The sequence below is a fragment of the Astatotilapia calliptera genome, chromosome 8, assembly GCF_900246225.1.
Source record: "Astatotilapia calliptera chromosome 8, fAstCal1.2, whole genome shotgun sequence".
Lineage (NCBI taxonomy): Eukaryota > Metazoa > Chordata > Actinopteri > Cichliformes > Cichlidae > Astatotilapia > Astatotilapia calliptera.
The window spans coordinates 25,645,816-25,666,416 of NC_039309.1; the positions used below are offsets into that span (position 1 = coordinate 25,645,816).

The following is a 20,601-nucleotide window of genomic DNA, read 5'->3' on the forward strand; positions in this document are numbered from 1 at the left end:
TGCATTGACCAGGGTTCAACAAATGGAAGAGCTTTCCTTTCTGCTCCGCCCCCCTGGGGGGCATGAATTACTCATCTTGCCAGGTGGGTAGCAGTGTGATGGGCGACTCTGCTTCCTCTACAGAAGGCATGTCAGTGTGGTTAAAGAGGTCCTCAACGTTTTCCTTTTACCACTTGACCATATCCTCAGTTGAGTTCAGCAGCCCCCCACCCCACCACACACCCTGTGAGTAGAGCAATGCTTTCCCTTAATGAGATCCCGAATGGTGCCAAAATTGATTCAAGACTAACAGAAAGTCATGTTGAATCTGTTGGGCATTTTTCTTGGCCTTCAGACAATAATTCTGATTGCTACACTGCCAGATGGGAAAGGCAAAAAAAGAGAAGAAAAGAACAAAAGGCCAATTCCTCAAGGGCAACTCCAGACTGGAATAGAGTCCAAACCCTCTCCAGGAGATTGGTTATGGAGCCCAAGTAAGTGAGTTGAGATGAGATCTACTATATGTAACCAGTTGAAGGAGCTTGGAAAGAAAGTAACTGGCCTTTTTTAAGTTTCATGAAGACATTTCATCTCTCATCCAAGATGCCTGGTCCCTTGTTTTAGTTCTTTTCATAAGGGTTGATTGAATTACTCTTTGTCTGACCCCTCACCCAGGAACAATTTGGTTTGGGAGACTAGGGGGCAACAGACGCCCCTGGCACCTGGGATTACTAGGACACACGAACTGAAATTGTATTGCTGCTCGTCATATATCTTATACACATTTTTGAAAGACAGGATTTTAGCTTGTTATGTGCCATTTCAACTGCACACTAAAACACCATTTTTACAGGTATGCCTATGACAATGCCAAGCTATCCTTTGGGTAAGTAATTTATTACATTTCTGATATAAAGAATCAAGCCTTCACTTCTTCTTTCATCATTGAGAAAATATTCACTTTTTGTCATGCCATTGATTATGAATGTCTTTAGGCCAGCCAGGTTTGTTCTAAGATCTCCATTTGATATGCAGTTAGGGGGCCCTGTAGAAGGCACACTTCAGTATAGTTAACTAATATAACCGAACACAGTACTGCAAGCCTCATTAGTTTACTGCCTATCCTTCAACATTGAAAAGCGGTGAACCATTATCCCTTCTTGACATACAACATGATATATGTAGTGTTGAATTTGTAGTTTTTTCACATTCTGTTTATAATTTTAGTAATTCTTGATAATTCTTGATCTTTTTAACCTCTTAAAAAGGGGGATATCATTAGCTTACTTTGTAGACATACACTAAACAAGCATAGTTTCACAAACTAGAAAATATCTTTTATAGGTCTAGTGCTGTCTGATTTCAATTTGGAGATATCTAATAGGTGACAATTTTGATCAGGGGTCAGGTTGGGCCTAAACGTACCTGCTGTATATATTAAGCAGTTAAAATAAACATTGTTGTTCTGTTTGTTGTTGTTTTTAAAGCCATTTTAAAGCTGATTTGGTTAATGCTGTTTCTTGGTTTATTCCATGTGGAGTTTTATATCTCATATCTGTGTATGTATAATATATATGTATATCGCTTATACTGGTTATCTTTTAGAATACTCATATGCAGTTTAATTTTTATGTTTTGGATTTTTTTAAGTTATGGATTCAAATAAATTACAGAAAATGTTTCAATTCTCCATATGTTGCTTTCTGTATGTATAGGAGCACCAGTCAACCCCGCAATGCCCAGTTATGGTGCAAATCCCATGATGCCAGCCATGCCAGCCATGCCAACCATGCCAGGTAATTCTCCAACATTTCTTATTCATTTTTTTCAGACCTGGGCTCATATGATGACACAGATTATTGGTAGGTCAACTACCACCTCCTAAGGGACAGCCAACCAGCCTCCTCTGACACTGCCTCCTGGACCCACTGCATCCCCACCCCCCCCCCCCTCTAGCACATGACACTCCGCAACGTAACCCCATGTCCTGACTTAGTCTAGGGAGTCTTAGCCTACTCACCCCTTAAAGTCTCATTCAGGCAGTCCACCAACTCATTAGTCTGAGGGTGGTAAACGCTGGTCCAAAAGGTTTAATGCCCAGTAGTTCTTCTTGTGTGCAAGACATGAACAAAGTGCCCTGGTCAGTCGGTATCTCTACCCTGGGATCCCGACTCAGGATATGACTTGAAACAGTGCACTCTTTGCTGAAATGCAGCACTGCTTTGGGATATTGTGTTGCATTAACCTGCATCAGAACGAATACAAAGTGATATCCCCATGCACTCCAGTGAAATGCCCCCCCCAAACAACTGGTACCAACAACTGTGTGCATTCTTCCTGCATGGGATTGTCATGACTCACTCTGCATAATCTTTCCATAATCATCACAAAATAATTAAATGCCAACGCTACGTCAGGTCGCACTTTGACCATCAACATTTGTGGTCAAAGTCCAACATTTGTCATCACAAGACTGCTCTGGTGGGGCAAATAACTGGAAGTGCAAAAAAACAAAATTATATATGCATGAAATAGTTTATAAGCACTGTGTTTGCAGAGTTTTATATATGTATTTAAATATGTGTAACAATTTGTCATAATTGATCATACACAGCCATGATGATGCCTCAGGCTCCCATGCCTGCTCCTGCTGCTGACCCCATGCAGATGGCAGCAGCAACGCAACAGGCTCTAATCAACCAGCAAGCCCTTCTCATGGTCAGCACTATGATGATCATTTTGGTCACATCCTTTATCACCCCTTCATCCCTCGTAAGGCCAAAGTTTAAATTTCTCCCCTGTCCTCTCAGGCCCAGCAGATGACCATGCAGGCAATGACTCTGTCCCAGCAGCAGGCACAGGAGCAGCAGAAGAAGGAGCAGGAGAGACTGAAGAGGGAGGAACAAAGGCAGAGGGAACAGGAAAGAAGGCAGGAGGATGAGAGGGAACGGAGGCGTAGATCAGAACGGCGTTCTAAGGACCGTTCAAGTTCACCTCCTCCTCAGTCTCGCTCACCCCCACCTGTCCAGTCCAAAGCATCTGCGCCTAAAATCACCCAAAACTACAGTCAGCCTGAGGCAGAGGTATTTATATTAAATATATATATATATATATATATATATATATATATATATATATATATATATATATATATATAAAAAACACCCAGCACGCCCCTGCGGGCGGTTTATCCTTCAAGCTCGGGTCCTCTACCAGAGGCCTGGGAGCTTGAGGGTCCTGCGCAGTATCTTAGCTGTTCCCAGGACTGCGCTCTTCTGGACAGAGATTTCCGATGTTTTTCCCGGGATCTGCTGGAGCCACTCGCCTAGCTTGGGAGTCACCGCACCTAGTGCTCCGATTACCACGGGGACCACCGTTACCTTCACCCTCCACATCCTCTCGAGCTCTTCTCTGAGCCCTTGGTATTTCTCCAGCTTCTTGTGTTCCTTCTTCCTGATATTGCTGTCATTCGGAACCGCTACATCGATCACTACGGCCGTCTTCTTCTGTTTGTCTACCACCACTATGTCCGGTTGGTTAGCCACCACCATTTTGTCCGTCTGTATCTGGAAGTCCCACAGGATCTTAGCTCGGTCATTCTCCACCACCCTTGGGGGCATCTCCCATTTTGACCTTGGGACTTCTAGGTTATACTCGGCACAGATGTTCCTGTACACTATGCCGGCCACTTGGTTATGGCGTTCCATGTATGCCTTGCCTGCTAGCATCTTGCACCCTGCTGTTATGTGCTGGATTGTCTCTGGGGCATCTTTACACAGCCTGCACCTGGGGTCTTGCCTGGTGTGATAGACCCCAGCCTCTATGGATCTTGTACTCAGAGCTTGTTCTTGTGCTGCCATGATTAGTGCCTCTGTGCTGTCTTTCAGTCCAGCTTTGTCCAGCCACTGGTAGGATTTCTGGATATCAGCCACCTCCTCTATCTGCTGGTGGTACATACCGTGCAGGGGCCTGTCCTTCCATGATGGTTCCTCGTCTCCCTCCTCTTTCTTGGGTTTCTGCTGCCTGAGGTATTCACTGAGCACTCGGTCAGTTGGGGCCATCTTCCCAATGTATTCTTGGATGTTCGTTGTCTCATCCTGGACTGTGGTGCTGACACTCACCAGTCCCCGGCCCCCTTCCTTCCACTTAGCGTACAGCCTCAGGGTGCTGGACTTGGGGTGAAACCCTCCATGCATGGTCAGGAGCTTTCTTGTCTTTATGTCAGTGGCTTCTATCTCCTCCTTTGGCCAGCTTATTACCCCAGCAGGGTACCTGATCACGGGCAGGGCGTATGTGTTGATGGCCCGAATCTTGTTCTTACCATTCAGCTGACTCCTCAGGACTTGCCTGACCCTCTGCAGGTACTTGGTGGTTGCAGCCTTTCTAGCGGCCTCTTCATGGTTCCCATTTGCCTGCGGGATCCCCAAGTACTTGTAACTGTCCTCTATGTCTGCAATGTTGCCTTCTGGTAGTTCAATCCCCTCAGTTCTGACTACCTTCCCTCTCTTTGTTACCATCCGACTACACTTCTCCAGTCCCAACGACATTCCAATGTCATTGCTGTATAGCCTGGTAGTGTGGATCAGTGAATCGATGTCTCGTTCACTCTTGGCATACAGCTTGATGTCATCCATGTACAGGAGGTGGCTGACAACTACTCCGTTCCGTAGTCGGTATCCGTAGCCAGTCTTGTTAATGATCTCACTGAGGGGGTTCAGGCCTATGCAGAACAGCAGTGGGGACAGAGCATCTCCTTGGTAGATCCCGCACTTGATGGTGACTTGTGCTATGGGCTTGGAGTTGGCCTCTAGTGTTGTACGCCACATCCCCATTGAGTTCCTGATGAAGGCTCTTAGGGTCCCATTGATCTTGTACAATTCTAGGCATTCCAGTATCCAGCTGTGGGGCATTGAGTCATAGGCCTTCTTGTAATCAATCCAGGCAGTGCACAGGTTGGTCAGTCTGGTCTTGCAGTCTCGGCTGATTGTTCTGTCTACCAGTAGCTGGTGTTTTGCACCTCTGGTATTCTTGCCAATTCCTTTCTGTGTCCCACTCATGTATTGACCCATGTGCCTGTTCATCTTAGCCGATATGATGCCTGACAGGAGCTTCCATGTAGTACTGAGGCAGGTTATTGGTCGGTAGTTGGAGGGGACCGGTCCCTTCTTGGGGATCAGGACCGTCCGGCCTTCAGTTAGCCATTCCGGGTGTCTTTCGTTAACTAGTTGAACAGCCATATATATATATATATATATATAGTATAGTTTATAGCATATTGTGTGAGCAACTACTTTTCAAAACACTGTCAGTGTGGTACTTGTATTCAGTTGGTTACTTGCTGTGACATTTTTTTAAAAAATCCTTGCCCCCTTGAATTTCTGAGCATTACTGCCCACTCCCACTTTCCCTCTCTGTCACATCCACCCGCTCCCGCAATATTTGTATCCAGTCCTGCCCACACCCACAGACTCATAGTTTTCACATGGCGTCAGAGCTAGGGGGATGCATCCACCTAGAGGGAAAAACAGTACTGCAGTCCTTTGCACTCCTTTGCCATCAATCACAGTTTAACAAACCGCCAGATAGTTGCTGTGCTGTCGAATGCACAAATCGACATTTATTTACAGCTGCCAGAAGAGCGTAAAGTATTGCGCCAACACGCCTCTCCTAACCCCACCTTAGGGAATGACCTAATCACACCAATCCCTGCTTCTCCACATTAACCCCGCCTGCATTTTAAACTGTAGGAATGATTCACTGACATTGTGAAAACTTTACTGTTATGACACAACATTAAAGTGACAAATGAATACTTTTCTGGTCCTACACTGTAAATGTCAAAATGAACAAAACATACTTTTTCCATGTGGTAGTTTATTTGAGCTAGTTATGTACTGCTTTCCTTTGCTTTAACTATGAACTGTTTCTTGTTCTTTACCTCCTACATGGCAGCATTGTTTGCCCGTCCAGACTGAAATTACAGGTAGCTGTCCGTACTTTGAAACTATTGATCCTGGGAGCAGTGTAATGTGAGGGATTCTCTACAACATACGCATAGATGTGACTGAATTGGAGCTCGCAGATTGTTAATCAAAAATCCCCCCAAAATTTTTAGTGTACAATCTTTTTTAAATGACTTGCAAATACATACATATTATTCAATTGAAATGATGACTGACTTGTTTCTGAAAACAGCTGGTCAATACACTTACAACGTAGGATACAGACAGTGTTTGCTTTAGTCTTTCAATTTGGATTTTTTACCTCAAACTCTGTGAATGTGAAACAATAGTGTCATGTCATTATGCACTTCCTTCTCCTTATCGTTTAAATGTTACTTTTACAGCCAGAAACAGAAGTAAACTTAGATGCAGATGAGCTATACTCTGTCAAAGATAAGAGGGACTTCTTCCAGAAGATTGGTGAGTTCAACAGCAAAATGTTCTTTCTTGCTCAAATGTATCATTCACAAGATATATGTTTGACAGATTATTCAAGTCATGTATAACATTTATAAATTTCTGCAATAACCTTTTCCCTTTCACCACGCTTTTATCTCTAATGTATTGGTCAGATTCATGCCCAAGAATTTTTCTTGATTCCATATTTTCTTGAATGCTTGATTCATGACTTTGTAAAGCCAGGGGTTTAGCCTATTGTTTATTTTTGTTAAGAAGGTCCTCAAGTCAAAATATACAAATTAAATGATTTTAGGCTGCAATCTTTATGGAGTTGATTTTGACTAGTCGGTCCATGTTGTGATGTTTTTATGTTTTACAGGAGGTTTAAATATTGTTTTTCTATTTATAGAATTCAATTTGCATTTTCAGTGATTGCTCCTGTAGTGTTTTTTTTAAGTCATGGTTTTTCTTAATCCCATTTTCTTGTGCTGTCCTACAGCCACTCAGCCCAACCCTAAAGACCCTAAAACCCTAAAGACACGTCAAGCCCCAAGCACAACCAGACAGCAACAGCACTCACCTCCATTAACTTCTCCTTTGCCCCCACCTGTAGCAGCTAAGCCAGAAGGTAAGAGGATTTTACAAGTTCAAGGGTTCTCTGAACTGATCCTTCCTCTAAAAAGCTCATTTTAATTCAGATCATTTAGGGTAATCTCCAAACTAACTACCAAATAAATGGTAAAATGATAGCAAATAATAATATTTTGTACCAAAAACATTATGGATTCAAGTCTTTTTACACGTGAAAGTCTGAGCCAAGGTTTATAGAATAGAATAGAATAGAATAGCCTTTATTGTCATTGTACAGAGTACAACGAAATTGGAGTGCCACTCCCTTGGTGCAAGATTCAATAATAAATATAAATGTAAAATATAAAAAGTACAAAAAAAAAAAACAATCGTAAGTACTCAAACAATAGTATGTACAATATATACAGGATAGCAGCATTAATATAATGACAGTATGAATAGCAGCTTAATATAATGACAGTGACGGTATGGAATAGGTTCAATTGTTTTTGTGCTTATTTACTACGGTGATAGCTCTGGGAAAGAAGCTATCCCTGAATCTGTTTGTCCTGGTTTTATGTGACCTGTACCGTCGGCCTGACGGTAATAGTTCAAACAGTTGGTTGCTGGGGTGAGAGTGGTCCTTGATGATATTGCCAGCTCTGCTGAGGTACCGAGAGTTTGCAGTGACCTCCAGGCTGGGCAGAGAGCAGCCAGTGATCTTCTGGGCTGTGTTGATGACCCTCTGCAGTACTTTCCTGTCCGCAGCTGAGCACCCTGCATACCATGTTGTTATGCCGTACGTTAGGATGCTCTCTATGGTGGCTCTGTAAAATGTCACCAGCAGCCTCTCCTCCAGGTTGTTCCTCCTGAGCACTCTCAGAAAGTGGAGATGCTGCTGGGCCTTTTTTACCACCGCCGTAGTATTTGCAGTCCAGGAGAGGTCATCAGATATCTGCACACCCAGAAACCTCATGGAGTGTTCCCCCATCCACACGTTCCCGTGGATGTAGAGTGGGACCGGGTCTGCTCTGCCCTTCCTGAAGTCCAAGATAAGTTCTTTAGTTTTCGTGGTGTTCAGTTGGAGGTTGTTAACTGAACACCACTCAGTCAGTCTGTTGACCTCATCTCTGTAGTCCGACTCATCCCCCCTTGCGATGAGTCCAACCACTGTGGTGTCATCCGCGAACTTTATGATGGTGTTTGAGAGATGGGTAGGGGAGCAGTCGGAGAGCGTAAACAGGAGGGGACTCAAAACACATCCTTGTGGAGACCCGGTGCTGAGCGTGATGGTGCTGGACCGGTGGGGGCCGAGTCTGACAGACTGTGGTCTATTTGTCAGGAAGTCCTTGATCCAGAGGCAGATGGGGGTGGAGAGTCCCAGGTGAGACAGTTTCTGGACCAGGATCTCCGAGATGATATGATTGAATGCTGAGCTGAAGTCCAGAAAGAGCATTCTCACATAGCTTCCTCGGTGCTCCAGGTGACTCAGCGCAGTGTGGAGCGCTATGGTGATAGCGTCCTCGGTGGATCGATTTGTCCTGTAGGCAAATTGGTGGGGGTCCAGAGTGGGAGGCAGACCGGCCCTGATGTGCTGACAGACCAGTCTCTCAAAGCACTTCATCACTACAGGCGTAAGTGCAACAGGCCTGTAGTCATTTGGGCTGGCCACAGCTGTCTTCTTGGCGATGGGGATGATGGTGGAGATTTTGAGGCAGGGCGGGACGGTGTTTGATGACAAGGAAAGGTTGAAGATTTTAGTGAAGACTTATGTTGTTTGCATGTTACATTGTTTGTTTTTAATTTTGCTTAAGCATTTTTATCATGCAGCTAAGAACTTGACATAACATAATATTATTCTTACATTATTTACTATTTGGGCTACCTCTCCTTATATGCAACAGTGTTACAATACTGCTGTTTCTTTTTTAATCAGGATTCTTTGCTCTCCTGTACACTTGCATTTGAACTTTTTACAGTATTGTTGCAGCATATTTTAATTACAAACTCTAACTCCTCCTTCACTGATGTGTTACTGTAATTCATTGTTCCTGTCAATAGCTTCAGTGATGACCTTTCATACTTAATGAAAATTGGCCAAAATACTGAACCATCAAAGAAAGTGGGTTCGGTTCAGATAATAGTCCGAGCCAAAAACTTACATGTGAAAAGATCCGTAATACAATCTGCTGCTAATGACTTGGTAACTGATGGCACAGGGCATCTTTACTGCAGAATTCTGACCTCAGCAGGCTGTTTTGGTGCCACTATGGATCAGCAGCATATTAGGAAGGCTTGCTAGTGTTTATATCTTACATTTCCTGCGTTTTGTCTCCCATAGTGAAACATCCACAAAGCCCACCTGCAAGGGAAGTTGACCCCCCAAAAGAAAAACCAACCCCAACTCCCCTCACTAAGCCTCAACCTGAACCCACTTCCAACATTCGGGAAATCATCAAACAGTTCAACAGCCGACCACAACCAGAACCCGAACCCTTTCAGCCCGTCAGGTCTGAGCACTTCATCCTCTGTGTACACATTTCCATTAAAGCCTGAAATTGAAGTTTCCTTTAATCATCTGGATACTGCTTGAGCATTCTTTATATCTTACATGTGATGAAAAACTACCAAAGATGAGTCAGCATAAATGTTGGGGGGAAAATGGAAAGGCATTTTAGATCGTCAGAGGTTTGAGTATCACTTTAAACATAATTGGAGCTTTAACCAAATTTTGGTGAATGTGTCCAGTTTGCAGCCAGTCACATGGCTATCCTGACCAATTCAGTCTGTTGATGTCGCCAGCTCTGATGTTACTCCTCTAACAGACCATAGGAGGTACATTGCACTCTCTAAAACAGACTGAGAGAAAATCCCTGACATTTTGCTGTTCACTTGCATCTCTGCGTCCTAAGGACATAGAGCCAGTTTATTCCCTTTTTGTGTACAGACTCAGGTTGTAAAAGGGTCACCATCCCAGGTCCTTAGAACTTTGGGGATGATGTCATCGGGGACTGCAGCCTTGCTCTCGTGTAGTTTCTCCTGCTGTCACTTAACCTAGCCAAAAATTACAATAGGGAAGGGGTTCATTTTATGGGGAAGTTGAGGAAAAGGGAAAAGTGCTGAAAGTAGTCGAAGTTTATGGAATCCAGGATGTGTGATGGAGGAAGCACCACAATGGTATAAACTAACCTAACCCTGTTAAAGATATTATTTAGCTCTTTTGTTCTCTGCAGATTGCCCAGTGGTTGTCCGTCTCCCACCTTACACACAGTGGTTTTCTTCTTCCCACTCTATAGCATTGGTGGTGATGTTAGGCCTCCTGCTCTCTTTGTTTGTACGCCAGTATTAATTATGAGTCAGAGATTTAGGTATCTTTTCCCTGGAATTTAAAAAAAAAATGTAAAACTAATGTTTAAATGTTTAAATGTTTTTTTTGTTTCCTTTTATCAGATTTTACATCTTAAGCTAGCTCGTTTTACTCATATTCTATCAGTTCATAATAAAACTTGTTGAGAGCGTGCATGTAAATGAAACCTTAATAGAATTGTCTTGTTTTCTACATATCTTTTTTCTCCTCTTTGCAGACACCCTGCAAAATCATTTGTAAAGAAGAGTAACCCCAAAGAGGAAGCTCTGGCTAAGCTTAAAAACAAAGCACCAGTGGCACAACAGAAGGTCAGAATACAAACAAATAACTAGAAATCTTTTTTGTTTGTTTATGCAATTACACTCTTAATTAGGTAATTCTTTAACAGTTTGACATCCTTCCTGTATATAGAAACAGTGGCTGCCTCCTCCACCCCCTTCTCCAAAGACCCGTTCACCACAGAAATCTCCACCATCAACAAGGGGTCGCAGAGTCATCTCCAACAGCATGAGACAGAAACAGCGCTCCCTGGAGGACCTGTTCAGCTCCCAGCAGCCCCAGCACCCTCCTCCTTCTCCCCCTGACTCCCCACCACCTTCCCCAGGCTTTCAGGACATCCCTGAGCCACCATCAATGGCTGCTCCATCAATAAGTGGGTGTCCCCTGACTTCATGTTTCCCCATACATCAGCATTATTCTGTGACATATTTGGCTGATAAATAGCATCGGCCGACAACAGCTCTATATGCCCTCATATAGCTGAGGGTATGTATCTTTGTCAGTAACTTTAGTTTACTGTGTATTAACTATAGATGATGATATGCCAGAGGACGAAGGCATTCAGTCCAAACTCCACCGCTTCTCTGCTGGGGTTTACTTCTCATACTACAACATGCCAGGAAAACTGTTCCTGCGAAAAGAAGTAAGATTTGCATGCACACAAAAACAATTAGGAGGTTCACTTATATGGATACTGTTTTGGGTCCTTCTTACCATCGTGAAGGACCCATCAAATAGGGATGCAGTGGGTTTTGTGGAAACAAGATTGTTATAAGAGGAGAAACTCCTTTCTTGAAAGACCAAGGTCTTTCATAAAATTCAATTTTGTTTCTGCCAAATCCCAAGCGCCTTCAGGCAGTTGCCTCAAGGTGTTTAAGGTAAAACGCAGTAATACAATAATATGCCCCCTTTAACCAAACACTTCACGACAGTGGAAGGGAAAAGCTTCCTTTAAACAGGAAGAAATCTTCAGCAGAACCGAAATTAAGGTGGGGGTGATGGACGGAAGACAGGACAAAATAATCAATGTGCAAGAGAGTCAGACATTTATAATAACTACTGAAAATATAGAGTGGTGTGTAAGCACAAAAAACACTCAGTGCAGTAGGGTAGCCGCCAGCAGACTAGGCCTATTGCAGTGTAACTATGGGAGGATTTAGGGTCCCCTGATCCAGACCTGCTTTATCAAAAAGGAAAGTTTTAAGCCTAATGTTGAAAGCAGAAGAGTCTGTCTGGCTCCTGAATAGTAGCTGGTTCCACAGAAGATGGGCCTAAAAGCTGAAGGCTCGGCCTCCCATTCTACTTACCATTCTTGTTGTTCTCAGGAACCACAAGTAAGCCAGCAGTCTGACAACTGCTGTCATTACGCTCACTGCACAATTCTGGAGCAATTGAACGCATTTGCGTTTTTTAAGAAAGCCAGAAAATAATTGTTATAGCAGTCCAGCCTAAAAGTAAAAAATGTGTTAATATTTAAGCGGACAATGTGTTACGGCCGAGAGGGCCAGGCTGTGGGTGTGGACTCAAATGCAGACACAGAGGGAGGCAAAACGGGCTTTATTTACAGTGCCTAGTTAACTTACAAAGCAGGAAACTATGAATGCTATGAACTGAGAACCATGAGGTCAAACTATGAGCATGAAACTGAGTGCTATGACTAGGTGCTAGATTTCATGGATGGATCCTGGGAATGGAAAAAGGGGCAGCGGCTTGGATGGAGGTACGCAGTCACTATAATGAGAGGAGACAAGTAGTCAGTGGCAGTCTAGTGAATCACAGCTGAAGGATTAGACTATGGTGGTTAGGGCTTACGCGTTGCAGGTTCAAGTGTCATGCGAGGAGGGGGTGTCCAAGGGGTTCTGGGTGAGGAGTGTCCAGAATATACTTGGAGTGAGGGACTTGGCAGGGAGGCAGGCAGGTGTAGTCCAATGATGGAAAGGAAGCAACCAGATGACAGAACCAGCATCCAGGCGGAGATGTGAGTAGTTTAGTTTGGGAAGTGTGACTGCCAGGTGGGTCGTGAGTTAGCAGAAGATCTGGTCTGTTGTGAATGCTGGTCTTATATGCTGGTGACTTGATTGGAACCAGGTGTAAAAACGGCATTTCACTACACTTGGAATTTGAAGTACTGCTGTTATAAGTGTGTTAGCCCTGCGACAGACTGGTGACCTGTCCAGGGTGTACCCCGCCTCTTGCCCTATGACAGCTGGGATAGGATCCAGCACCCCCGCGACCCTGAAAAAGATAAGCGGAAGCGAATGGATGGATGGATGGATGTTGTTGTAAGTCCATGTTAGTAACTGCAAGTTTTATGTGCAGGTTTTTTACCCCAGAGAGATGTTTAACCAGCCCTATATTCTTAATCTGTTGTGTGAACAGGTCTGTATATTTCTTTTGTTCATCTATATATCTGATAGACATGGTAGACACACAGAGTTTGGAATTCTGTAATACTCTATTTTTACTTTTTTTTTTTTTTTTAGATAATCAAGGACACTTACTCTGACAGCTGCGAGAAGATCAGCAAAGAGGAGAGAAGGAAGATGAAAGATCTGCTGGGTAAGATTTTGACAGTTTATCATAAACCTTAATGCGACAATGCTGCTTTTCCAATCATTATCCGCCAGTGGCTTGAAAGAATATGACTCAGTTACACCATTTTTGCCACCCACAATAGCAAATTTCAACATAGGAACAACTATAAACACCATCCAGGACAACAACATGAAGAAGAGGATTGTCATTGCAGCTCGAGACAACTGGGAAAACTACTTTACTCGTCTGTTCCCTGTGAAGGTGAGCAGACCAAAAAATCAAAGTAAAAAACATCCAAACTGTACTGTCCGTTCTGTGATCAGTCGAGTTCGGTTGCTGCTTCTCTGAGCTTCACTGCTCTTTGTGTGTTTAGCCAGCTGTATTCTACAATATACACTCTTCCACACCTTTATTTAGTATAACTATTCAAAAACAGGTACAGATTCAGGTTATTCTATCTAAGCAACCAATCAAATAGCAGCAACTCAATGCATTCAGGCATGTAGAGGTCCAAGAGGACCAAGAGGTCCTGCAGATATTTCAACATATATTTATATATGTTTTAATATTTCAGTAGCTGCAAATCTACCAGGATTTTCCCACACAGCCTTTGTCAATCACACACAGTTTTGTATGTGATTAAGATAAGATCTTATTCTAGCAGTCAGCCTCATTGATCATATGAATAGGGCATCTAACTAGCCAGAAATTTAAGGTCATCCAGGTCGTCATGTGTTCAAGAAATTCCTGCATTCTGGATAGATAAAGCTGGGTATCGTCTGCAAAGCAATGAAAACTTATGCTGTGCCTTCCAATTATACTCCATGTAATTAGCTACATTAAAAACGTAATTAGTCCTAGCACTAAACCCTTGGATTTCCATAATTAACATTTAACATTAACATTATGTGTGAAGAGGACTTCCCTGTTACATGAACAAATTGGAGTTTGTTTGATAGATATGATTCAAACGGATGCAGCACAGACAGATTATGTATCAAACTGCACAGAAAAGTTGTCCGTTTGGTGAAAGAGCTTCCCCTGCAGCCTTTTATTCTGTGACACAGTTTACACAAACACCCATAGTAATTGAACTAAGATTTACAAATTTAAGTAACACAATTACAACATTTAACAATTTCAACCTAACAGATTGGATGGGGAAAAATGTGTGTAGAGTATGCAGGGTTCACCATGAGGTTATATTACTCTGATTGGTTGAGTATCTCCATGGTATCAGCTGGAAGATTGCACCATATGAAAAATAAGATTGTCAATTGATAAATTCAGATTCAACATTACTCTGGATTGTTTCTGCCCATTTTGATGTTTTTATTATAATAACATATACAGTATGTTCAGGGGTATATGATTGAGATATTGGGTCTTGATTGAGACACTAAAGTCATGAGCTGTGTAGTTTAAAGTGCAATACAGTAGAATCTATTGCACTTTACACTTCTTACAGATATTTATTTGCAAGCATCTCCTGTTTGTACGCAGCCAGACAGTGGGGATGCCCAGGTGTTGGGTGTCTCTCATCGCGGGATTCGTCTCCTTAAGATGGTGAGGGCATTGGGGATAAACCCCAAACATCTCCGGCTACTCAGAGGTTACAGGTAAGCATTTGCATGCACAAATTCACAGAGTAAGGGTATTTATTTGAAATACTTTCTCACTGTGTATGTACATTCTACATACTATCCATTTTTAATATTAAAATAAAAAAATCTCATCTGGATCCATAATATACATGCTAAATAAATGATATAAAACGTAATTATCTCTACGTAAAGTTCATTATTTATTATCCTAAAACAGTCATTCTCAAACTGCAGGCTCCCTCTAGTGGTACACAGGAAGTCTCTGAAAAATATTTAAGATTAAATAATTATACCATGTTCTGACTGAGGGATTTCTGAAAAATTAAAATGCACAGCTCGGCCACATACGCTTTTTTTTCCACTCGATAAAAGTTAACGTAAGGATTCCCGATGGTTAGGGACAAATGCAATCACATGGCAGGGTGCTGTAAACAGACCAAACTTCAGTCAGGAGAACAACTGAGATAATCCATCCACAATATGAGGTTAGTCATTAATATACTGCTGCATGGGCTGGGCTGTAGTTAGATCGTAAGGGTTTAAAAACTGGGCTTTAAAATGAATAGTGGTAATAAAATCTGAGAGAGGCCGACAGTGATCACTGCCTTTTTTTAGGGGCTTGTTCAGATTAAATAGAACAAGATACAAAGCATTAAAACATGTTAAAAACACAACAGCCTTAATAAACACAGTAGTTTGGACCCGGAAGCAGGGTTATACGTCATCACTTAAAGACCAGACATCCCACCTACAGTTGTTATTATTATCATTTGTCACATCCTGTTTATGACAATTAAAATGAATAACATTCATATAAGAAATAAAATTGTCTCATGTAAACTGGATATGGGTTTAAATAGGCCTATACTACTGTACTTTTATGTCGATCATAAGTTCCATAACTTTAAAAGCGATATATTTTATGAGGTGGTACTTGTTGTGAAAAGTTTGAGAATCACTGTCCTAAAATATTATTTATTTATTTATCATCCTCATTAGCAAAATATGCCAAGCTGACCTGGAACTGCCCCCTAAATTGGCCAACACCACCTCTCCCCCTGCAGCTCAGCGAAAAACACACCTCATGGCCACGAAAACAAACATTGTTAACTTTGCCTGTCAGTCGTTTTCATAATGTGGCTTTCAAGTACAGTCCAAAGTTCATGCTCCCAAGATATCAGCAGCTATATTGTTCCACTGTTTTCATCAGCTAGATTAAGTTGCTATGGTAATAACTATCACAGGTCTCGTGTGCTATTCCTTATGGACGTTTTTGCTACATCTTTGATATTTTAATTCATTGTTGCTGTTGGTTATTGCATTAAATGTTAACGTGGGTCTTCATGAATAAAGTTTTGCAGAGGTGCTGTCAGCTGAACTTCAGGGTGAAGACACAGTGGCACTGAAGCTGAAGAGTGAAAAACTGGTGTTGCAGTCACGCAGGGCTCCTCAGATCATTGCTATGATTCAGTCATTCATCCAGGAACTCATCAAGGTACTCTTTTTATAATCATAGTTCATTCCATGGTCTATAATTTTAAAGGTTTTCAGCTTATATTCACAGTCTCCTTGTCTTTAGAGCCTCTTTAATTTTAGTTCATCTCTCACTCCTCCCTTTAGGACTCAAACCATGTAGTTGCCCTGAAGAGTTTTGTAACAGATGACAAGAGTCTACTCAGCTTCAATAAGGGTGATATAATCAAACTGCTGCCAATGGAAGGGCTAGAGCCAGGTAAAGTCATGACTTGAATTGTAGTCATATGTTTATGTTAGTTACTAAGACAAATATTATTTTCATTGTTTCCAGTCTAATTAGATTTGTCTGTTTCACCAGGCTGGCGTTTTGGCAACAAGGGAGGACGTTCTGGTCTTTTTCCAGAAGACCTCACCAAGCCATCTGCAGCCCCAGACTACCACTGTCTCAATCTAAACCACAGAGATGAGAAGAGGAAAAGCATGAGGAAGACTCTCATCAACAAACACATGGGCAGCAGTAATTCAAAGCAGCCTGGAAGAGAGGCTTCACCCCACGGTTTGGTGCATGGATCTCTCCAGAGATCACAACAGAGCTCAATGCAGGGCTCAGTCCTCAACTTAGAGGTGAACTCACCGATGGCTGACTTTGCCATGAAGTACTTCAGGTAGGATAAAAGTATGCTAAGTATTATTGTGAACTATGCTGAAGTGGTTTGGGGTCATATAACATGGAAAGTATAACTTTGTTCCACCCTTCTTTGTTTATCGAAGACTGGGGACAACAGGTCTGCCAGCCAACGGAAGGAATTTTTCACAAGTGATTGAATACACAGAGGTAAGTGTTGCAGTCCCTCTGATGTCATATGACCACATGTTTTAGTGCGAAATTAGTTAGATCTAATGCTATAACCAATAGTTAATGCACACCTATAATAGATGCCTTCCTGCAGTAAAATATGCCTCTGAAAATAGAATAGAATAACTTTATTATCCACATCAATGGAAAATTGTTTTTCATTCACCAAGCCATGAACAAATTAGTCAAATCACTTTATATCATCGCACATTCATACATACACATACAAATACAACAGAACAAACACATCACAGCATGCCTGATTGGTCTTGGGACAAGGGCTGTACTGGGACAAAAAATCGGCCCGGGCATTTTGACTAGAGACGGGCCCACCAGGTATTATAGGAAAAACCATGAAGCCTTTGAATGAAAACAAACGCTGTTGTCACAGTGATGTACACTGTCTTGTTGGTATATATGTATCAGTCTAATAAACCTAAACCTACACCATCCTCCCTATTCTGGTATTCAAAACAGTACCCGAAAGTAGACTGCTTGGTCGAGTTAACCTCCTAAACCATCTAGAACACATGGTGAAAACCTGAAATTAAGACAGAGAAGACTAGAGGTGAGACATGATCATTACTGATGACAGATTTAGATATATTTTCATAAACCATTCATTTTCCACATCAATAAACAGCATGGCAGGGCAAAATATTTTTTCTAACATGGCAACCTTTAAAAAGTGAAAGGAGACAGAAAGACAGGTGAGAAAGAATAAAACTTAATTGACTTTTTGATGGCATTTTACACACAGTACTGGTGCAGTATCTAGAAAATGTGGGAAAATACTGGAATCATATACAGTACTTAGCTACTTCTGAAGAAATTATGATGGGACCCTAAAAAAAATTACTATGTACAATAATGGATTTCTATACATTTTACATCAGATGAAAACGTTTGTAGTAAGATTCAGATAATTATTTGTTAAAAGTGAGACATTTTAAATGAGAATAAGGAAGAAAAGTATTTCCTTGTGCCCCCCTTTCCCTGTTAATGCCCTACTTGGCCCCCTGGCAACACTTTGCTAGACCCGCCCCTGCACAGTTACCAGCTGGTAGCTACTTAAAAAAAGGATCCTGGTGTTATTTGTCTCTCAGAAACAGTTCATAACTTTCCTTCAACTGATTCATGTCACCTAAAAGGTAAACCTGTTTCTCCATCACCTGTTCAGCTCTGATGATTCAGTAAGGACATCTCCTGGTTTCATCTTCATGTTTCCCTCTCACCACATATCCAAACCGACATCATGACCAGCAGCTTTACAGCTGTGGCTCCAGCAAACATCAGCTGATACTAGAAAGTAATATTAAATAAATTCTAGCTGATCAAGCTTAAACGTGCTGCTGTTGTTTAGCGCGACATCCACTGGTTTCCTCTTTCTGGTGGACGATAAACAAACACGAGAGAAAAGCCAATCAGCTGATCACTGATTTAGTTTCATGATTGAAGTAGAAACAGGAGAGAGAGAGGAGAAGAGGCAGCTGTGCAGCAAAGACACAGAATAACTCCAGCTTTGTGTCTTTTTCATTGTAGCTGAAGTCCGGGACAAACCGTGTTCCTTTTCAGCTCAATACCAAACGCGCAATATTTTCTCTGAATACCAGACGATTCCGTTTTTACAGGACGGTTGGAAACTCTAATAACTAACCTTATAAATAAAATAAGATAAAACAAGTTCAACATCAATAATATCATAGCACCCGCCCAGCAGTATATAAAATCCGTCATGCTAGCTAGTACGCAGCACGAGTTATTGTAACTGACTGTAAAAAGTCAGCACAACGAAAATAAAATAAACTTGGTTCATATCTGACCCAGATAGACTGCAGGTCATAACTTCTTACCTGAAGTTCAGTTCACCGCCTCCGGTCTCTGCTCCTTCTGCCTTTCCGTCATCCACCTGCCAGCGTGTTGCGCCTGCTGGCCTCCACCACTTGCTAATGTTACTGAATCTGTAGAAGCTCCGCAATAGCCACCACCAAACAACTGAGTTATTTTTTCACATCTCCCTTCATCTGGCCAATCCACCACCTTTCAGTGTTTATACCGTTACGGGAAAAAATGGGAAAAAAACCCATCAGCCCATAAAAACGGAAAATCACCATTGGGCCCGATGGCCAGTCCAGCTATGCTTGGGACAAATGATTCCTTATAGGCTACATCTTTTTGCTAGCTAAAGGTGTCCTACAATGTCCAGATAAAGAGGGTGTTCACTAGGGCTGGGCCATATCATACCGTTCACGGTAATACCGGTATAATGTTGGGTAACGATAAGAAAATGAAATATGGCGATAGAATATGGGTAAAACGTGCATGCACAGTGCCTTTGTTTTCATACGCACATGGCGGAAAAAGCATGGTGGCAACGGAGAATGAGAAGGGTGAAAGCGGAGCGTTGAGTGAAACAGATGAACCAGAACTGGTTTGTAAAAATGCTGCAGCTTCACTGATGTGGAACTGGTTTAGCTTTCGTCCGTCAGATACACAACAAAGCACTTTTTTTGGTAGCGCATGCTAGCGGGCCGTCGTTATTACCGTGTTTTTTGGAAAATACGGCACACTTAAAATCAATCCTTTGATTTTCCTGAAAGTCGACAGCGCCCCTTATAATCCCGTGTGCCTTATGTATGAACTCTGGTTGTGTTTACTGACCTCGAAACGATTTTATGTGCACGGCGCTCGAAAATCTGTCAAATGTTTCAGTACGACTTTGCTAAGCTACGAACCCGCACCGCTTGATGGATTGTCGAAGCATTAGGGCTTCGACAATCCGCGGAGTGATACGTACTCTGCTCTGTGTGTGTATAACTGTTTTTAAGTTTTGTGGATATTCTACATGGTTATGCTGAGGATATGTCGGCCAGTTTCCACTGGAAATGCCTTTTGGTTAAACTGTCAGCAAGGAATTTGCATTTGCACTGTTACATTTTTATATAACTTTAATGCACATAAAAAACAGCTGCTTGTTGAAGTGAAAATACATTTATGGTTTTTTGTTTTGTTTTTTTGCACAAATAAAGTTGTGGAGTTGTAAAGTGTTTGTCTAGTGTCAATTATATCATCAGTTATATCGTTATCGCAAATTTTCAGATGTATATCGTGATAAATATTTTTGGTCATATCGCCCTGCTCTAGTGTTCACAGTCAGCAATGATAGATCAGACTTTCCTCAAAACGGCCCAATGATAAAGCTATACAACAGTTCTGATAATCGCTTTGTTTTTGATGGCCACAGTCAGGTTGCTATACCAGACTGAAACTGAACATAAGGATCAAGTTTATCAGTCAAGGTTACATAGCCACAACGTTTTGGAAAGACTTTATCTCCAAAGCCTCTTAACATCCGAATAACAATCTCTGATTAACTTTCTCGCAAATAGAGTTAATATTAACCATGAAACTAAATGATGTATGTTCTCAAATATTTAAAGCTATTAATGATTTTCTTTCATTTAGAAATGCAATCTTTCTCTTACTGAGACAAACCTTGAGCTCTTTTGTCAGCCACAGCTTATTATTTGTGAA

The 20,601-nt window shown here is 41.9% G+C and overlaps 1 protein-coding gene across 4 annotated transcripts in view; it reads left to right on the top strand.

Moving 5' to 3' along the window:
• myo15b (myosin XVB) overlaps nt 1-20,601 on the top strand; it is a 99,739-nt gene that overhangs the window by 70,993 nt on the left and 8,145 nt on the right. For all 4 annotated transcript variants that reach the window (XM_026177587.1, XM_026177588.1, XM_026177591.1 and 1 more), the window contains 18 exons: nt 833-865; nt 1,695-1,775; nt 2,594-2,697; nt 2,790-3,062; nt 6,326-6,401; nt 6,880-7,008; nt 9,292-9,460; nt 10,535-10,625; nt 10,729-10,969; nt 11,130-11,239; nt 12,916-12,975; nt 13,080-13,155; nt 13,274-13,392; nt 14,635-14,750; nt 16,089-16,230; nt 16,356-16,467; nt 16,570-16,876; nt 16,983-17,046. In XM_026177587.1, coding sequence (XP_026033372.1) covers nt 833-865; nt 1,695-1,775; nt 2,594-2,697; nt 2,790-3,062; nt 6,326-6,401; nt 6,880-7,008; nt 9,292-9,460; nt 10,535-10,625; nt 10,729-10,969; nt 11,130-11,239; nt 12,916-12,975; nt 13,080-13,155; nt 13,274-13,392; nt 14,635-14,750; nt 16,089-16,230; nt 16,356-16,467; nt 16,570-16,876; nt 16,983-17,046 — 2,303 coding nt within the window. The remainder of the gene's footprint in view (nt 1-832; nt 866-1,694; nt 1,776-2,593; nt 2,698-2,789; nt 3,063-6,325; nt 6,402-6,879; nt 7,009-9,291; nt 9,461-10,534; nt 10,626-10,728; nt 10,970-11,129; nt 11,240-12,915; nt 12,976-13,079; nt 13,156-13,273; nt 13,393-14,634; nt 14,751-16,088; nt 16,231-16,355; nt 16,468-16,569; nt 16,877-16,982; nt 17,047-20,601) is intronic.